General features: G+C 31.0%; 2 protein-coding genes across 2 annotated transcripts; one reads left to right on the top strand and one right to left on the bottom strand.

Annotated features, from left to right (window-relative positions):
• The first annotated feature begins 5,460 nt into the window (after nt 1-5,460).
• Nucleotides 5,461-6,734, top strand: LOC132804044 (uncharacterized). The gene is made up of 3 exons (XM_060817926.1): nt 5,461-5,626; nt 5,744-6,043; nt 6,214-6,734. The coding sequence occupies exons 1-3, from the start codon at nt 5,461-5,463 to the stop codon at nt 6,732-6,734; spliced, it is 987 nt and encodes a 328-aa protein (XP_060673909.1).
• Nucleotides 6,735-12,329: 5,595 nt separating this feature from the next.
• LOC107403989 (transmembrane emp24 domain-containing protein p24delta9) lies at nt 12,330-14,584 on the bottom strand. The gene is made up of 5 exons (XM_060817925.1): nt 14,548-14,584; nt 14,089-14,210; nt 13,746-13,955; nt 12,657-12,733; nt 12,330-12,568 (listed from the first exon to the last, which is right to left on the bottom strand). The coding sequence occupies exons 1-5, from the start codon at nt 14,582-14,584 to the stop codon at nt 12,424-12,426; spliced, it is 591 nt and encodes a 196-aa protein (XP_060673908.1). The 3' UTR covers nt 12,330-12,423.
• Nucleotides 14,585-16,226: the final 1,642 nt, after the last annotated feature.

Raw genomic sequence — 16,226 nt, 5'->3', positions numbered from 1 at the left:
ATTTGTGCATAAAAAAATTATTTCTTTTCGTTTGCTTGATCAATTCTTTCATAACGTTGGTGCAATTTTTCCATAAGATAATGGATGTATTTAGGGAATATAAAGTAGTAGATAAAATTTTTAATATAATTTTTGATAATTCTGCGTCCAATATTGTTGCTATTGATATATTTAAGAAAAAATTATGACCACCTTATGATGGTCAATTTTTTCATATGCGATGTGTATGCCATATTATTAACTTAATTGTAAAATATGGTCTCAATTCGATCAATGATCATATAGAACCAATAAGAAATGTCATTCTTTATATTTCTCCATCTCCTTCTAGACAATAAGAATTTTTTTTTTTTTTTAATGTGAAAATCACATGGCTTGGAATGCATTAAGTTAAGATGGATATGAAAATTCACTGGAATTCTACTTTTTTTTTATATTAAAATCTTGTAAAAAGCATTATATGGTAATTACTGAATTTTCTAAAAGCAAGCATAATAGCATTGTTTGGTGTGAAAAGGACTGGAAAATTGCTTTTACATTTATGAAATTTTTAGAAGTATTTTATAATGCTAAAACGGCTCGTCAGGTATATATTATTCAACTTCTTGTATTGTTCTTAATCACTTATGTAATATAAGTGCTACTGTACTAAATATAGATATGACATATATTCTTTTGGAAATTTGTAAAAAAACAGAGGAAATGTTTAAATAATATTGAGAATGTATACATCCAAGTTTAATTTATCTGCAGTAATTGATCCTAGAATTAACTTAAAAGGAGTGGAATTGCTACTGAATGATATTGCCTTTAATTTGAATTTTAATAGTGCTACTGATGCAAATGATAATAAAATTTTGATAACTAGTTTATATAATACTTATGCATCAAAATTTGGCAGTTGTCGAAGACCCACTTCTACTCCACTTCTTTCAAATTTTAATGAATATTCTTGGACAATACTTGCAAAAAAAAAAGAATAAAAAAATCAAAATTGGTTCTTTACATTGTACTGGTTAGTTTATTTTTTTCATTATTTTTTTATTGATTTAATCTTTATATTTGGAAACTTTTTTTAAATACATATTATAATTTATTTCTAATTTTATATTTAGGCCATCATTTTGTATTTTATATGTCCATCATTATTATCATTAGAATTTATTATGTTATATAAATGATTAGTCAAAACGTGAGAATGTAATACAGTAGAAAATTGGAAAAAATGCTTGGAATGAGGCTTTAGGTTTAAAATGTATTTCAAAATTTTTAGGTTAATATTTTTATAAAAGGACAAATAAATTTGTAAAGTTTTTTTTTTTTTTTAAATTGTAGGAAGCTTTTGTTATACAAGTACAAAAAAAATATAATGTTATATACATTGATTTACAACTCCGCTTTGTAATGTGCTCCCATTAAATATATTTGAACAACCTACAAAAAATGCACCATCTCAAACAAGAGAATTAAACTATTTTTTTTGTTTCACCAAACACATAGGCTATTTGTCAAAGTGAAGATTTTTTAAAAAGTTGCTCAAGAACTTCATTGAGTGATTCATATATGGTATGATTTTAATTAATTTATATTTTATAAAATTTATACACTTCAAATTACGTTCTAAAAGTTTCAAAAGGAAAAAATTTATTGATTAAAAAGATCAATTTTGACGTAGTTTTGCAAAGAGAAGGAAAATGATGCACTTTCTTCAATAATAAACCTTAAGTTATAAATAGGAAAGGGTTGAAGATATTAATTTGTGATAAAAGTGGAGAATGAACCAATTTGGATTAGTTAACTAATGTGGTCTTTAAAGAAGTTTTTCAAAATTTGGATTAGTTATGCTAAATTAAAAGTTTAGTTTAACTTTTTTTGTGATGTTTTGTATTTAATTTGATTATAATTCTTTTTCACAACTTATTATCAAAATATTGTATTGGAATTATACATGTCATATATTGCACAGGTCTACAACTAATTTATATAATGCTTATGCATCAAAATTTAACAGTTGTCCAAGAACCACTTCTACTCCACTTCTTCCAAAGTTTAATGAATATGCTTGGACAATACTTGTAAAGAAAAGAATACAAAAATCAAATATCGGTTCTTTACACAATGAGGTGTATAACTATTTGAAAATTGATTTTACAGATTTTTTTACTGAAGAATATGTAGAAAAATATGATATATTAACTTGGTGGGAAAAACATGAAATAACTTTTTATGTACTTTCCATCATAGCTTGTGATCTTTTAACACCTCCGATGTCTACTATAGCATTGAAGTTTGCTTCCAGTGCAAGTAATCGAGTATTAGATGAGTGAAGGACAGAACTAACACCAAACATTTTATAATGCCTTATATGCATGAAAGAATGGGAGGAGGGAAGACTTAGTGCTCAAAGCTGTAAAAACGACTTAGTTGATTATTTTTCAAATGTAGATTCAAATTTGAATATTGATTTGGAATAAAATATATTAAGGAAAGTATTAATATTCCTTTTTTTTATGTGTTTTTATTTATATATACTTGTAACTTGTTTTATGGCCAATTAAAGAATAAAACATATTATTTTCTATAATTAATTTAATTTATTTTTAATATTTATTTTAGATGACATTTTATTTAACTATATTCTATAATATTAAAAATGTGTAAAATATATCTGGTATGGGCACAGGCACCCATGCCTAACATGAGTATGATTCATGCCTAATAAAAGCATGACACATGCCTAAGATGAGTATGGCATGAGAACATATGTGCTTGAGCGCATAGGACATTCAACATGATATGAAAGTTGGATGGGTTGACATGGATATGACACAGAAAATAAATGGGATGGCACAAGCATGAATGAGCTAGCTTTTAAATGGACTGGGTTAGCATGGCATGACCAACTTTACACCTCTAGTTAGGCATCTAATATTTTGAGGCGTGTGAATATCAAATAGTTCAATATTTCAGATCTTAAAAGTCATGATAGTCACATTATTATGCAGCAACTACTTCCAATAGCCATTTGAAGGTCTTTGTCAAAGCACGTAGTGAAACCATTGAGTGAATAATTATCCAATTTCTTTAAGCAATTATGTTTAATAACAATGAGTGAGATGGATTTTAAATGTTTGCAAGAGTGTGTTGTGTTTATAGTTTACCATCTTGAGAAGATCTTCCATTTAGGAGCATTAAATAATTTATTTAAGAGAAGAAGCAATAATGGCTGGGCTAATACAGTTTTAGTGGATGTATCCAATTGAAATGTGTGTAAATAGTTTAATTTTTTTTATTTTTAAAATTTTTTTTATTGAACCATATTTATTTATAAAAATCTAAAATTGTGTTTTTTGCTATTTCTTTTTTATTTATTTTTCCTTAATTTTATGTTTCTACTTATACTCAAAGACCATGTTAGAAATTGAAGTTTTCCAAAAGGTTCCATTATTGAAGGTACCTAGCAAAAGAAGGCATGACATTTTGTGTACAATACTTAATTGAGAGTAAATTAACAAGACACATTGAAACTATAAGGGTGATGATATCTGACGTGGATAAGTAGGTCATGCATTAGGGAATGAAGAATTATTTGAGCTTCATAATATGGCTATTGTACAAGCACATCTTTATGTCTTAGTCAATTCTACAATGGTCACTCCATTTCTTAAGTAAGCTACTTTATCTTATGCTACTCTTATTTTTTATTTTTTTATTTTTTGAAAACTTATGTAAGTAATTGTTTAAAAAGAAAAAGAAAAAAATCTTGCCTTTACTTTCTAGTAAAATTCCTATAGGAAACACATAGCATTTTTGAAGCATGAGAGACCATGCACATGACAATATGAAATTAATTGTGCTCACAATGAAACATTTCATAAATGGTTTGGAGATCATGTAAGTCATTATATATATTAGTATACCATAAAAAAAATAATTTATTGCAAAAGCAATTGATTAAAACATTGTAAACCATACTGTAGATTAGAAATCTAAAGAAAGATGAGTTTCCAGAGGATTTTCATTATTGGTTGTAGGACTTTGTAAGATATATTGTAAATTGTTTTAGGGTTTCATACAAAAAATCATGAGAACAGAAAAATTACTTAGAATTTTGGAGTTGTGACGAATGCAGATATTCAAAGTTATGTGAGTATAAGAGATAATTAAGTGACCAGTCCTAAGAGATGCTACATATTCTAGAGTATTGACATTATAACTAAGTTGCGATATTCAAATGATTTGAAGTTTACACTACTTAGGTGTGATTAGATTGATAATAATATAGGAAAGACTGAATGTGAGATTGAGTTTACGTTGGTGAATTTTAAACATTTACTATTCAAGCATAATCACTTAAGCGATGAACCTTTTATATTAGCATGTCAAACAAGGCAAGCTTAATATGTTCAGGATCTAGTAAAAGAAGATTGGCAAATTGTTATGAAGACTATGTTATGTTTTGTGATGTTCTAGAATTTGAATGATTTAACGTTTTTGACTTTAACGAGTATTTTATTGGTTTTAATAGAAATTGATTTGTAAACAATTTGTGAAAAAAAAGAAGAAATGTTTTTTGGCTTAATTAAAACTTTATGAATTTTGAATAAGTTAGATTTAGAAATATTGTATAAAGTTATTTTATATTTTTTATATATTTAAATAATAGTATGTAAAGAAAAATACTGTATAGAGTTTTTTTAGAATTTTGAAAAGAACTTCTCTAATTCATATTCATTCATATCATTTGCATTTTCTGTGCATACCTAATACTAAACCTTCAATGCAAAATAACTCGGTAGTGCACTATCTAGTTCTCCTTCAATTAATGAAAGTTACAACTCATATAAATTATGGTAAGGGTCTCAGAGTAGAATGACTACAAACTAGACTCAAATGCCAATTTCAATCTGGAATGACTATAAGACTAGGGGAGATCTTGGCTGTCCTTTTTCGCACCTAGTAAAGATGACAAGCTGGTTTTTTATTGGTAAGAGAATCCCCAAGGGATTCTTTAAAAATAAAAAGCATCTTTTATCAAATAAAGAGCATTTTTATGTTTAAAGAGTTAAGTTTTAAAATCTCCTCCAATAACACTTTTTATTTTCATTCTTTATTTTTATTTTTTTAATAAGCATTTATTGTTATGTTTCTTTCCCTCCTTTTTTTGGTTTTTTTTATCAAAATTCCCTCTTAATTATTTTGTTATTTTCCTCCAATTTTTTTCATAGAACCAACCAAGTCTTTTTTCAATTTTCCCAAGCTCGTTTACTTTTTTTTTTTTGTTTTGGGGGTAAAGGTCAAGTTCATTTGCTTTATTATTTTATATCTTTCTCAAATTTGGCTTTTATTAAACTAGTCAAATCGATGCCATTTCTTCTTTCAATTTAACATCATCCGTTTGCTTGTTTTTTTGGTAAATGTCAAGTCATTTGCTATATTTTAATCATACCATTTTCAAATATGCCATCTACTAAACTATCCAAACTGATTCTTGATGACTCTGATGATGAAGAGGAGGAGGAGATGGAAATAGCTTTGATAGGTGAGTTGCTTACTAAAAGAAGGACTGTACGACATCAAAGTTCAATTCCAAGTCATGCATACACATGGCGTGATAGAATTCAAGGTCAGTGCAAGCTTTTTCATGATTATTTTGGAAGAAATCCGATGTATTCTCCAAGTTCTTTTCGAAGGAGGTTTCGAATGAGTCAATCCTTTTTTATTGGTATTTTATCTACCCTAGAAAACCAAGACCCATACTTTGTCCAAAAAAGAGATGCTGCTGGAATCCTTGGTTTGTCTTCTCTCCAAAAGATCATTGCTACCATGCGGATGCTTGCCTATGGAGTTACATCAGATTTTGTTAATGAATATGTACGAATTGGCGAAGGCACTGCAATTGAAAGCTTAAAAAGATTTGTTAAGATGATTATTTCAATTTTCGTAGAGAAGTATATGAGATCACCAAACAAAGATGACATTGTTAGATTGTTAAAAGAAAATGAAGCACATGGATTTCCTAGAATGTTAGGGAGCATTGAGTGTATGCACTAGAAACGAAAAAATTGTCTAGCAGCATGGAAAGTTATGTATGTTAGGCCTGTTCATGAACCAACTATAATTCTTGAAGCTATAGCTTCTCATGATCTTTGGATATGGCATGCATTTTTTGGGCTCATAATGATATAAATGTTCTAGAGAGCTCTTTCTTAGTCACAGATCTTGCTGAAGGACGTGCTCCTCCAGCTAATTACTCTATTAATGGTCATGATTATACAATGGGTTACTACCTTGCTAATGGTATATATCCTCCATGGTCAACATTTGTGAAAACAATTCCATTTCCAAAAGATAACAAACACAAACAGTTTGCAGCAGCTCATAAGTCGGCAAGAAAGCATGTGGAGCAAGCATTTAGAGTGTTGCAATCCCGATTTGCAATTGTTCATGGGCTAGCACATTTTTGGCATCGTGAAACTTTAAAAGATATCATGAAAGCTTGCATCATACTACATAATATGATTGTTGAAGATGAACAACATGATATATATTTGGATTATTATTATGATGCACTTGATGCCACTCTAACTATATCTGTTTCACATGAGCCTACAATAGAACTTCTAAATTTTATTCAACGTCATCATCTTATCAGGGATAGAAATATTCATTCTCAACTGCAACAAGATCTTATTGAGCACATATGGAAATTACATGAGACTCATAATATGTAACTTCGATTGACATTAAGTATGGTGCTTTGGAGTTACATAAAAAGGAACAGAGCTTGACAATTATAAGTGCTTGATTGCTTGTAGTTGTTCTGTTTGATTCTGCTTCTCCATATGTTTCTCCATATGTATGGTGATTGAACTTTGTTTTTGTTATTATTGAACTTATCAAGGCTTTACGTTTCATTTATATGGCAATTTTCTTTCCTTGGTTATCTTAATCTTAGCTAGAAACAGTATTATAAGAACATATACTTTATGAGCTAGATGTTTGTATGTCTCAGCACTTATTTTAAACACCAAAGTATGTGTGGTAGACATCAACAACATCATCTGTAGTCAACAGCAACAGCAGCAACAATATCATCTGCAGTCAACAGAAACAACATCATCTGCAGTAAATAGTGATGCTAGTACAATTTCAAATCTTAAGCCTTCGAGGATTTCTTTTTCTAACATGTTATAATTTACAAGTATGGTTGCATTTAGCTCTATCGAGTTAAGAATATGGTTATGGTTTTATGTGTTGCTAAAAATTTCCAATTTGGAAGGTCTTGGAAAATTATTGAAGAATAGAGGAAGTAATACCCTTCAATCTTGTAATATTGACACATAACATTTGAACTTGTAGGCAATTTATTACTAGGAATAGGAAAAGCCCACTTTTTCTTTAGAAATTATCTATAGATTGTGAAAGTGAACTTCATTGCCTTTTGAACAAGGCATTATACAGAAAACGAGAATATTATTGTATTTTAAGTTTTACTAATTTGTCAATTATTAACATATTGCCTTATTAGTTTAGAATCCACTAAAGAGAAAAAGAAAAAGGGCAGAACCATCAGCAGGTGGTAAAAATGTCAGAATCAATTTTGTGGAATGTCTTGTTTTGATGAGTGGCATGCATGCTAATGAGACTTATATTCAAAATATAAATGCCATGAAAAAGTAGCATGCACGTTAATGAGACTTATATTCAAAATATAAATGCCATGAAAAAGTAGCATGCACGTTAATGAGACTTATATTCAAAATATAAATGCCATGAAAAAGTAGCATGCACGTTAATGGGACTTATCTTCAACTCTTGAAAGAACACCGAATTCAACTATTCTATGATAATTACAAATGCATGCAGTATTTAACAGTCAAGTAAATATCATAATTTTATCAAGAGAAAACCTTTTGACGATGTCATAATTTTTCAAAAACAGAATATAAAACAATGGATACAAATTGCAATTTCTAAGCAGGTAAGAGTGTAGATTAACAACCTGCTAGTAGAACCGAAACCAGTTCTCATCTATGGATTGGTTGGACATATCCATTTCTTTCCACTTCTGAGAAAGCATGTGAGCCAAATCAATTTCCACATATTCAAGTACCATGCATATATATATCCATCGTCCTTGACTTTTCTATCTTTATTATTCATGAAGCCACTCATAACTTCCTGAAGCAAAGCTCTATCTGTTACCTAAGGATAAAAAAAGCATTACAAAATTTAAAAAGGTATATAAGATAATAAAGTTGTAAAAGAGAATTAAATCACCAAGTTTAAATATTAAGGCTATTATATGATCATCTCGTAAACTAAAACAAAAACCATTAAATAAGTTTGGACTTATACAAGGCTACAAGAAAAGTTTGCACTATACAAGGCTACAAGAAATGTATGCACTTATACAAGGCTACAAGAAAAGTTTGCACTATACAAGGCTACAAGAAAAGTTTGCACTTATACAAGGCTACAAAAAAGAGATGTCTTTCGATCTAAAGACATGTCTTCCAAAAACAGTAAAAGTGGAAGTTTTAGATATCTAAGTTTTGATAATATATTCTTAAAATAGCCAAAGATGAATTTCCCTTGCCAAGCCAATTGGTTAACTCATGCCATTCTATTGGGAGCCAATTAGCCAACTCAAAAAAAAACTTGCAAGCTCTTAGTTCAAGAAAGTAGAGGTGAAAAAGGGCACAACTACAGCAATTGCATACCAGCAACACTAAAGTATGTGTTGTAGATATTAACAGCATCATTTGCAGTCACAGTATATCAAGTGGAAGAATGGAAAAGTTTTAAGTCATCTATTTCATACCAGCATCATCTCCAATCACAGTATACAGTAATTGCATACCAGTAACACCAAAGTATGTATGTTATTGCAAATTTTTTTGTCATGTATTTCACTCCTAATTTCATTGACTGTCACCTATTTTGTGCTGTCTTATATTGCTTCAAAATCTATCACTTCCATTTCCAATTGAATCTATTATAAAATAAAAATAAAAAATAGAATCTAGAAAACACATTTAACATAAATAGACTAATGCATTGCAATACATTCATACGAAGTACAAATAAAAATTAAAAAAAAAAAGATTAAACAATTGTCAATTACAGTTACATGTAAAATATGAAAAATACATGGGACTTATAATATGTAACTTTAACTAACAATTGCTTAAGAAAAACAAAGTCAAGGATTATTTTTAGATCTTCTTGCAATGATTTCACTTTGACAGCATAGATAAAAATCTGCTTGCATTTTAGACATTCCATTAGTATCCATCATCATTATCCTTTCATCTTCCTTCATTTGTTCCAATTTAAGCTTTTCTTGCTCATAAACAAGCCTTTCTTGTTCTTGGTTATATATTTTTCCAAATATTTCTAACTTCTTCTTATTGCATTGTTTCTTCACTTCCTTTATATCTTGTAAGATATTTATGTATGAACTTGAAGAATCATTCCAAAGTCTCTGCTATTCCTTTTTTTTTTTTTGTTTCTTTTTCAGCTTTCCTTCTTGATGGTCTCTCTATATTCACGAAGCTAGGATTTAGGATGTCATCATCTTCATGATTCATGAGAAGTCTTTGGAGTTGGACAAGAGGGGGCAACAGGGGAAGAGCTTTTGGATTTATTTTTCACTGGTTTTTTCTTTTGGCAATCCTCCAACCATTTCGGTTGGTATCTCAATATGTTCCAACAATGTTCAAATTGGAATGGAGATTTACCTTATTCAACTCTTTGGTAAAGTAGTTTTGAATTTGCAATCTGAAAAATAAAAAAAAGAACTCAAGTAATATATAAACAACAAAATAAGAATAAATGTTTTTGATATGTAAATCACAAATACCTTATCTTGCTCATTGACACCACTTTGATGTCTAGATTCTGTCTGGGCATAACATCCACAAAATTTGTTTGTAACCAACTGAATTGTTGACCAATGGTTCATCAAAGAAATTTGTGTACGTTTGAAGCAAATGTCTTGTGCTTGTGAAAATATTCCCACACCCTTGTCCAATAAGAGTTGTGTTTTTGTTCATTTCCTTGTATTGCATCCAAACTGACGTTGAGCCATGCTGACACAATGAGAAGATCTTCTTCCATTGTAAAGTTACCACCTCGTGATTGTTTAGAATTGGATTCTGATGGAGTGCACACTTGAAAATTTTGAGTATTGAACAAAGAATATTGATCATCAAAGTTGGAAGGTTGGGTTGAAAATTGGGGGGTCTCATTGGAATCAAGATGTAGATTTCCATGGCTGTCAGTATGAAAATCCATATTTTTTAGGAAAAAAAAATTATGAGCATGAATACATATAGACCCATGTGCAATGAATAAATTTATGACTGTTGAGATGAGAAGAGTTTTCAAATATGTTCAACTGAGTAGTTAAGGTTATGATCGTTGGGATGAGAATAATTTTCAAATATGTTCAACTGAGTAGTTAAGGCAACGGGAAGAAACAAAAATAGCAAGTAAAATATATTAATATAGTGGTTTTGGAATTTGATCATCATTAAATAATGAAGAGTGTAACCCATTCTGTAAAATATAATAAAGTTAAAATACAGAATGGGTTGGAGATTGTTTTTATATATTAGCTCTTCAAAATGAAGATATAGAAAATCCCTTGGGAATGCTCTAAAGCCTACAAACTACATACATTATGGGACATTTCATATGTCTCAGACCAGTTCTTAACCTTAAATAAGACGCTACTTTGGCAATTCAAGTGGTGGAATGATAGCAAAGTCTATAATCTTAGACTACATGCTAGTCTTTGACACATAATTGATACTCGAGGAGCAATTATTAATATCGGCATATTCAAACTCTATTCATTAATTAGCATAATGTTTGATGTTGGCCAAGTTAGTACTGGTATAAGCAGTACAATATGAAATCAGCATAAGAACGATAAATATGGAATAGTATGAAGATGTTCATCAACTTAAACAAATCAAGGGATCTCAATTTGAAAGTCAACACTCATTACTCCATTGAGTGAATTCTTCACTCAAAAGAGTGGAAGGCCAACTGTATGGATATATTTTATCACTCTCTAAATATCTGCATAAAAAAAAAAAGGCAATATTTAATTGCCTAAAACAATTAGGATTTTGATGTCCAATATATTTGAATTGTCCAAATATGAATAGATTGGGGATCATAATTAAAATTCTTTCTTTTCTAAAATAATATATTTTTATTTATTTTATTTCCTCCTAAACCTAAATAAAAGCCTATATGAAGGCCTTAAGCCATATATAAGGTACGAAAGAATAATTTTTATACGCATATTACTATTTTTCTTTTTCTTCTCTATTTTTCATAGAAAGTCCAATTGCATATTTCAGACTTGAGCGCTAGAGGGTCTTTGGTTGGCACCACAGCAGTATTTTCAAAGGCCTTCTAGTGTGGCTTTTACTAGTTTACAGGCTCACAGGGTTAATCAATAAAGTTACCAAACAAGGAAGTGAGGACGGTAAATGGAAAAAGGTTAAGATCGCTGAAATACAGTCAAGATTATAAAGAATGTAATGAAATAGTTGAACCATGGAGGCGAGTAGGAATAAATGGGAAAACAAAATGAAAGTTTGCCCCTATAAGAACCGAAAATAAAATAAAACAAATGCATGCCGATTCTATCAAAGATATGAAAAGCCCTAGCTAAAAGCGGAAGCCATTTGAACGACTAGAAAGATAATCTAAACACAGCGGTGCGAAACATTAACGCAAAGAGGGCACTTGTGCAATGATAAAGAAAAATGGGTGATTTTTTATTGTTGATTTTTATATCAATAAATATAATTAAAATAATGATAAAAATACAGAAATGTCATGTTAGTCTAAGATAAGATTTTAAAATTTTCTCTATCGCTCTTTTCTAAATTTAATAAAATCAATTAAAAACGAAATAAGTGTTGAAAAATAGGGAAAAAAAAAACTTGCAAACAAATAATGTCAACCATTATTTCAGTGGCACAACACAAATTTTGTCACATTATTTTATCTTCGTAAAGTTCTCATTAGTTTCTTATGCGGCCCAGATTGGTAAACGAAGGGGGCGTTTGGTACGCCGGATAGATCCGGATCGAATAGAATCAGACAGGATCGAACAGGATTGGATAGGATAGAATAGTACAGTACTTTGTTTGGCATAGTTCCAGATTGAATGGTGGACTAATTATTCCATGTTTGGTGCATGATCAGATTGGATTGAACTATTTTGTAACTATATTTTTTATTTTTTTTAAATGAAAATTTTAAAAATTATATTTATATTAAAAAAAGATTATTACATCTAATTAAATTTGTAAATTTATATATTTATATATACATGCAAATAATTTACAAGAGCACAAGATAAATGACATGAAACTTGAAACCCACTCAAATTTAAATGAGCTTCTTTTTCTCAAAAAAGGTCTTCAAGTGCCATAACTGCATTCCTGCCACCAACAAGCAAATAACAATTGAGAGAAGAGTAAACACGGTCATTTTGGTGCTAGTTGATTTGTTGAGCTCCTGCATTTCTTCCTCTCTGAAAAGAGATGTTGTGCATCAAGAACAGTTTCAAATGAATTCTCATTTTTTGTTTTTAAAATTGCTACAGAAAAATAATAGCTTACTTTAAATGACGATGGAACATTTCCCCATGAATGGTAGTAACAGTATCCAACATTTTCTTCAGCCCCAATTCCATTAGCTAACATTCAAAAGAAATAAAATAAAATCATAAGAATGTTTCAACATCCCATTCTCGCCAGTTGCAAAATTTGTGAAGTACTTAATTCAATGACACAACTTAAGGAGAAATGATATACCTCAAACTCTCAAAGCTATTGAATTTAGGGAAGTTGAGAACTAATTTTCCTTATTCTTTACCTAACATAATGATTTAATGCTTATAGGATTAATCATACACATATCACTACGTTAAAAATCATACTCAGTCACAACGACTCTTAATAAAGGCAACAGAAAGGATGGTTTGTTCTTAGCTCACAAGTTATCATGCACTCAACCGTTTCAACACTAACCAAAGTATAGTTGAAAAAAAGAAAAAAAAAATTTGCAGCATGCTCTTTTTGTACTCTGAAGATTTTCACAGTAAATATTGTCTAATGACACTAAACATATCTCTTAAAAGGTATGGTAATAGCACATTTCCTTAGCTGGACATATACAGTTATCTCTGACCAAGCAGCAAAGCTTATGCTTTTTGTCTTTAGACCTTAGAAATCTAGTTTATTACAGTGATTTTCCATGGCCGTATTTGTCCATTTTGATTCGGAAAGATGGATAAGGTTGATCACCAACCTACCACTCTACCAATAAGCATAGTGGAGTGCTTCAGCTAACTGACAAACATGATGTCGATAACTTGCACCATTTCTTAATGCTTACAATAACATCGGACTCAAGCCAAGTTCCAATCTTTCTTTTTACCTTTCTTTTTCTCTTTCAGTCCCAATTATCATATGAGAATACCACAAAATGGGTTTATCAAAAACCTCAGTTATTAACCATGAATAAATTTGATAACCCCACAACAAAACCAATAACTTTAGGAAATATAAAATGCCAAGGAAACCCGTTCTTTTGCCTTGAACTTATGCCCCCACATATAAAAAGCATTTACCTTTTGGCAAACTTAAATTCTACTAATAAACCAAACCCAATTGCGAAAAAGAAAAATCAGAAAAGAAAAACTTTACCTCAACAGAGCCTTTCTTAGCAACATTGGACCAATCTTGAGCAGAAACCCCAGTCCTCCAATCAAAATCAACAGTCAACGAGGTCTCGGGCTTGTGATCAGGGGCAAAGAAGCAAGTCATGTAACTTCCGGCCTCCGCAGTGGCAAATGAGAATTGCCCTGAATCCTGGTGGTCCGCAGAGTGAAGGGTATTCCCATATTGCGAAGTTACCTATAAATTTCAATCAACCAAACAAATTATCCAACAAATTATCTAACACCCAGTTGACGAAATTTCATTGAAAAAAAAATGGGGAAAACTTTTTTGAAATAAAAAAATAATAAAATTCAGAATTTAAGCATACCCGGAGTGTGAGCTTGTGGGAATCAGGAAGAGGATGACCCTCGTTGGGGTTGATCTGGCCAGAGATACCAGCGGGAGAGACCAGTGAGAGAGACCAGCCTTCGATGAGCTTCGGATAAAAATCTGACCCAGGGGAAGAGACGGGTCAGTTTAATCCTCCTCTAGAGGGATTATTTTACTGTAGCGGTTAAGTTATTCGCTTCTCTATTTTTTCTACCAAACACCTGATTGAGACACAATCCTGTCCAATCCGGTGAAACAAACAGGCCCGAAAAGTAAAAAAGACTAGCTTCTCATGTCGATGTCAGATTAACGGCATTAGCCACCACCAACATTACAGAGTTCAGTCCCCAGCTTTCCAAATCTCAACCATGGCAGCTGTCGAAACAGTGAAATACGGAATTATAGGAGTGGGTATGATGGGACGAGAACATCTTATTAATCTTCACCATCTTCGTACCGAAAGTGTGGCCGTCGTAGCCATAGCTGACCCTCATCTTCCTTCCCAACAGCTTGCCCTTCAGTTGGCACACTCTTTCAATTGACCCATTAAGGTTCACTCTATTTCCTTCAACTTTATTAACTTCCTTTTTGTATGAAACATGTTAGGAAGAGGAATTTAACCCAATTTCTAATTAAAGTAGAACTGTTCAATTTATTTATTTATTTACTACTTATCTTTTTTTAAATTTAATTATATAAATTATATATTGTAATTTTGAAGAAACATTTGGATTTGTTGATTATGGAGTTGTTCGTTTGTAACGGTTTTTTCAGGACACCAGGAGCTATTAGACAGCGAGCTCTGTGATGTCGTGGTTGTATCAAGTCCAAATATGACCCATTATCAAATCCTAATGGATATCATTAACCACCCAAAACCCCATCACGTACTGGTAGAGAAGCCTCTCTGCACCACGGTTGCTCACTGCGAAGAGGTTAGTCGGTCGATTTTGGGCAGTGTATCAATTTAACTATATGGTCCATTTGCTGTAACTTTGAAGTTTTATCACATTTCCTATATATTAGCGCATCAAATTAATGAGTTTGGCAATTGTTTTCTTTGTAACTTTGAACTTTGTTTTTGTTATTATTGAGCTTACCAAGGCTTTATGTTTCATTTATATGGCAATTTTGTTTCCTTGGTTATCTCAATCTTAGCTAAAAACAGTATTATAAGAACATATACTCTATGAGCTTGATGTTTGTGTCTTAGCACTCATTTTAAACACCAAACTATGTGTGGTAGACATTAGCAGCATCATCTGCAGTCAACAGCAACAGCATTATCTATAGTCAACAGCATCAACAGCATCATCTGCAGTCAATAGCAACAGCATCATCTGCAGTCAACAGCAACAACATGAATAGCATCATCTGCAGTCAACAACATCATCTACAGTAAATAATGATGCTATTACAGTTTTAAATCTTGAGCCTTCAAGGATTTCTTTTCCTAACATGTTATAATTTACAAGGATGATTGCATTTAGCTCTGTAGAGTTGAGAATATGGTTATGGTTTTATGTGTTGCTAAAAGTTTCCAGTTTGGAAGGCCCCGAGAAATTATTGAAGAATAGAGGAAGTAATGCCCTTCAATCTTGTAATATTGACACATAACATTTGAGCTTATGAGTGAAACTTGCAGGCAATCTATTACTGGGAATAGAGAAAGCCACTTTTTCTTTAGAAATTATCCATGGATTGTGAAAGTGAACTTCATTGCTGTTTGAACAAGGCATTATAGATTGATCTACTACCCTTTTTTTTTTTTTCGAGAGCTATTTCTTGTCCCCATGAGTGAAACTTGCAGGTAGTTTATTACTAGGAATAGAGGAAACCACTTTTTCTTTCGAAATTATCCATGGATTGTGAAAGTGAACTTTATTGCCTTTTGAACAAGGCATTATGCAGAAAACTAGAATATTACTGTATTTTAAGTTTTACTAATTTGTCAATTATTAACATATTGCCTTATTAGTTTAGAATCCACTAAAGAGAAAAAGAAAAAGGGCAAAACCATCAGCAGGTGGTAAAAATGTAAGAATCAATTTGTAGAATGTTTTGTTTTGATGAGTGGCATGCATGTTCATGAGACTTATATTCAAAATATAAATGCCATTAAAAGTAGCATGCATG

The sequence above is a fragment of the Ziziphus jujuba genome, chromosome 6, assembly GCF_031755915.1.
Source record: "Ziziphus jujuba cultivar Dongzao chromosome 6, ASM3175591v1".
In the NCBI taxonomy this organism is placed as follows: Eukaryota; Viridiplantae; Streptophyta; class Magnoliopsida; order Rosales; family Rhamnaceae; genus Ziziphus; species Ziziphus jujuba.
The sequence above is the reverse complement of the archived record's forward strand: the minus strand, read 5'-3'. Positions and strand labels throughout refer to the sequence as shown.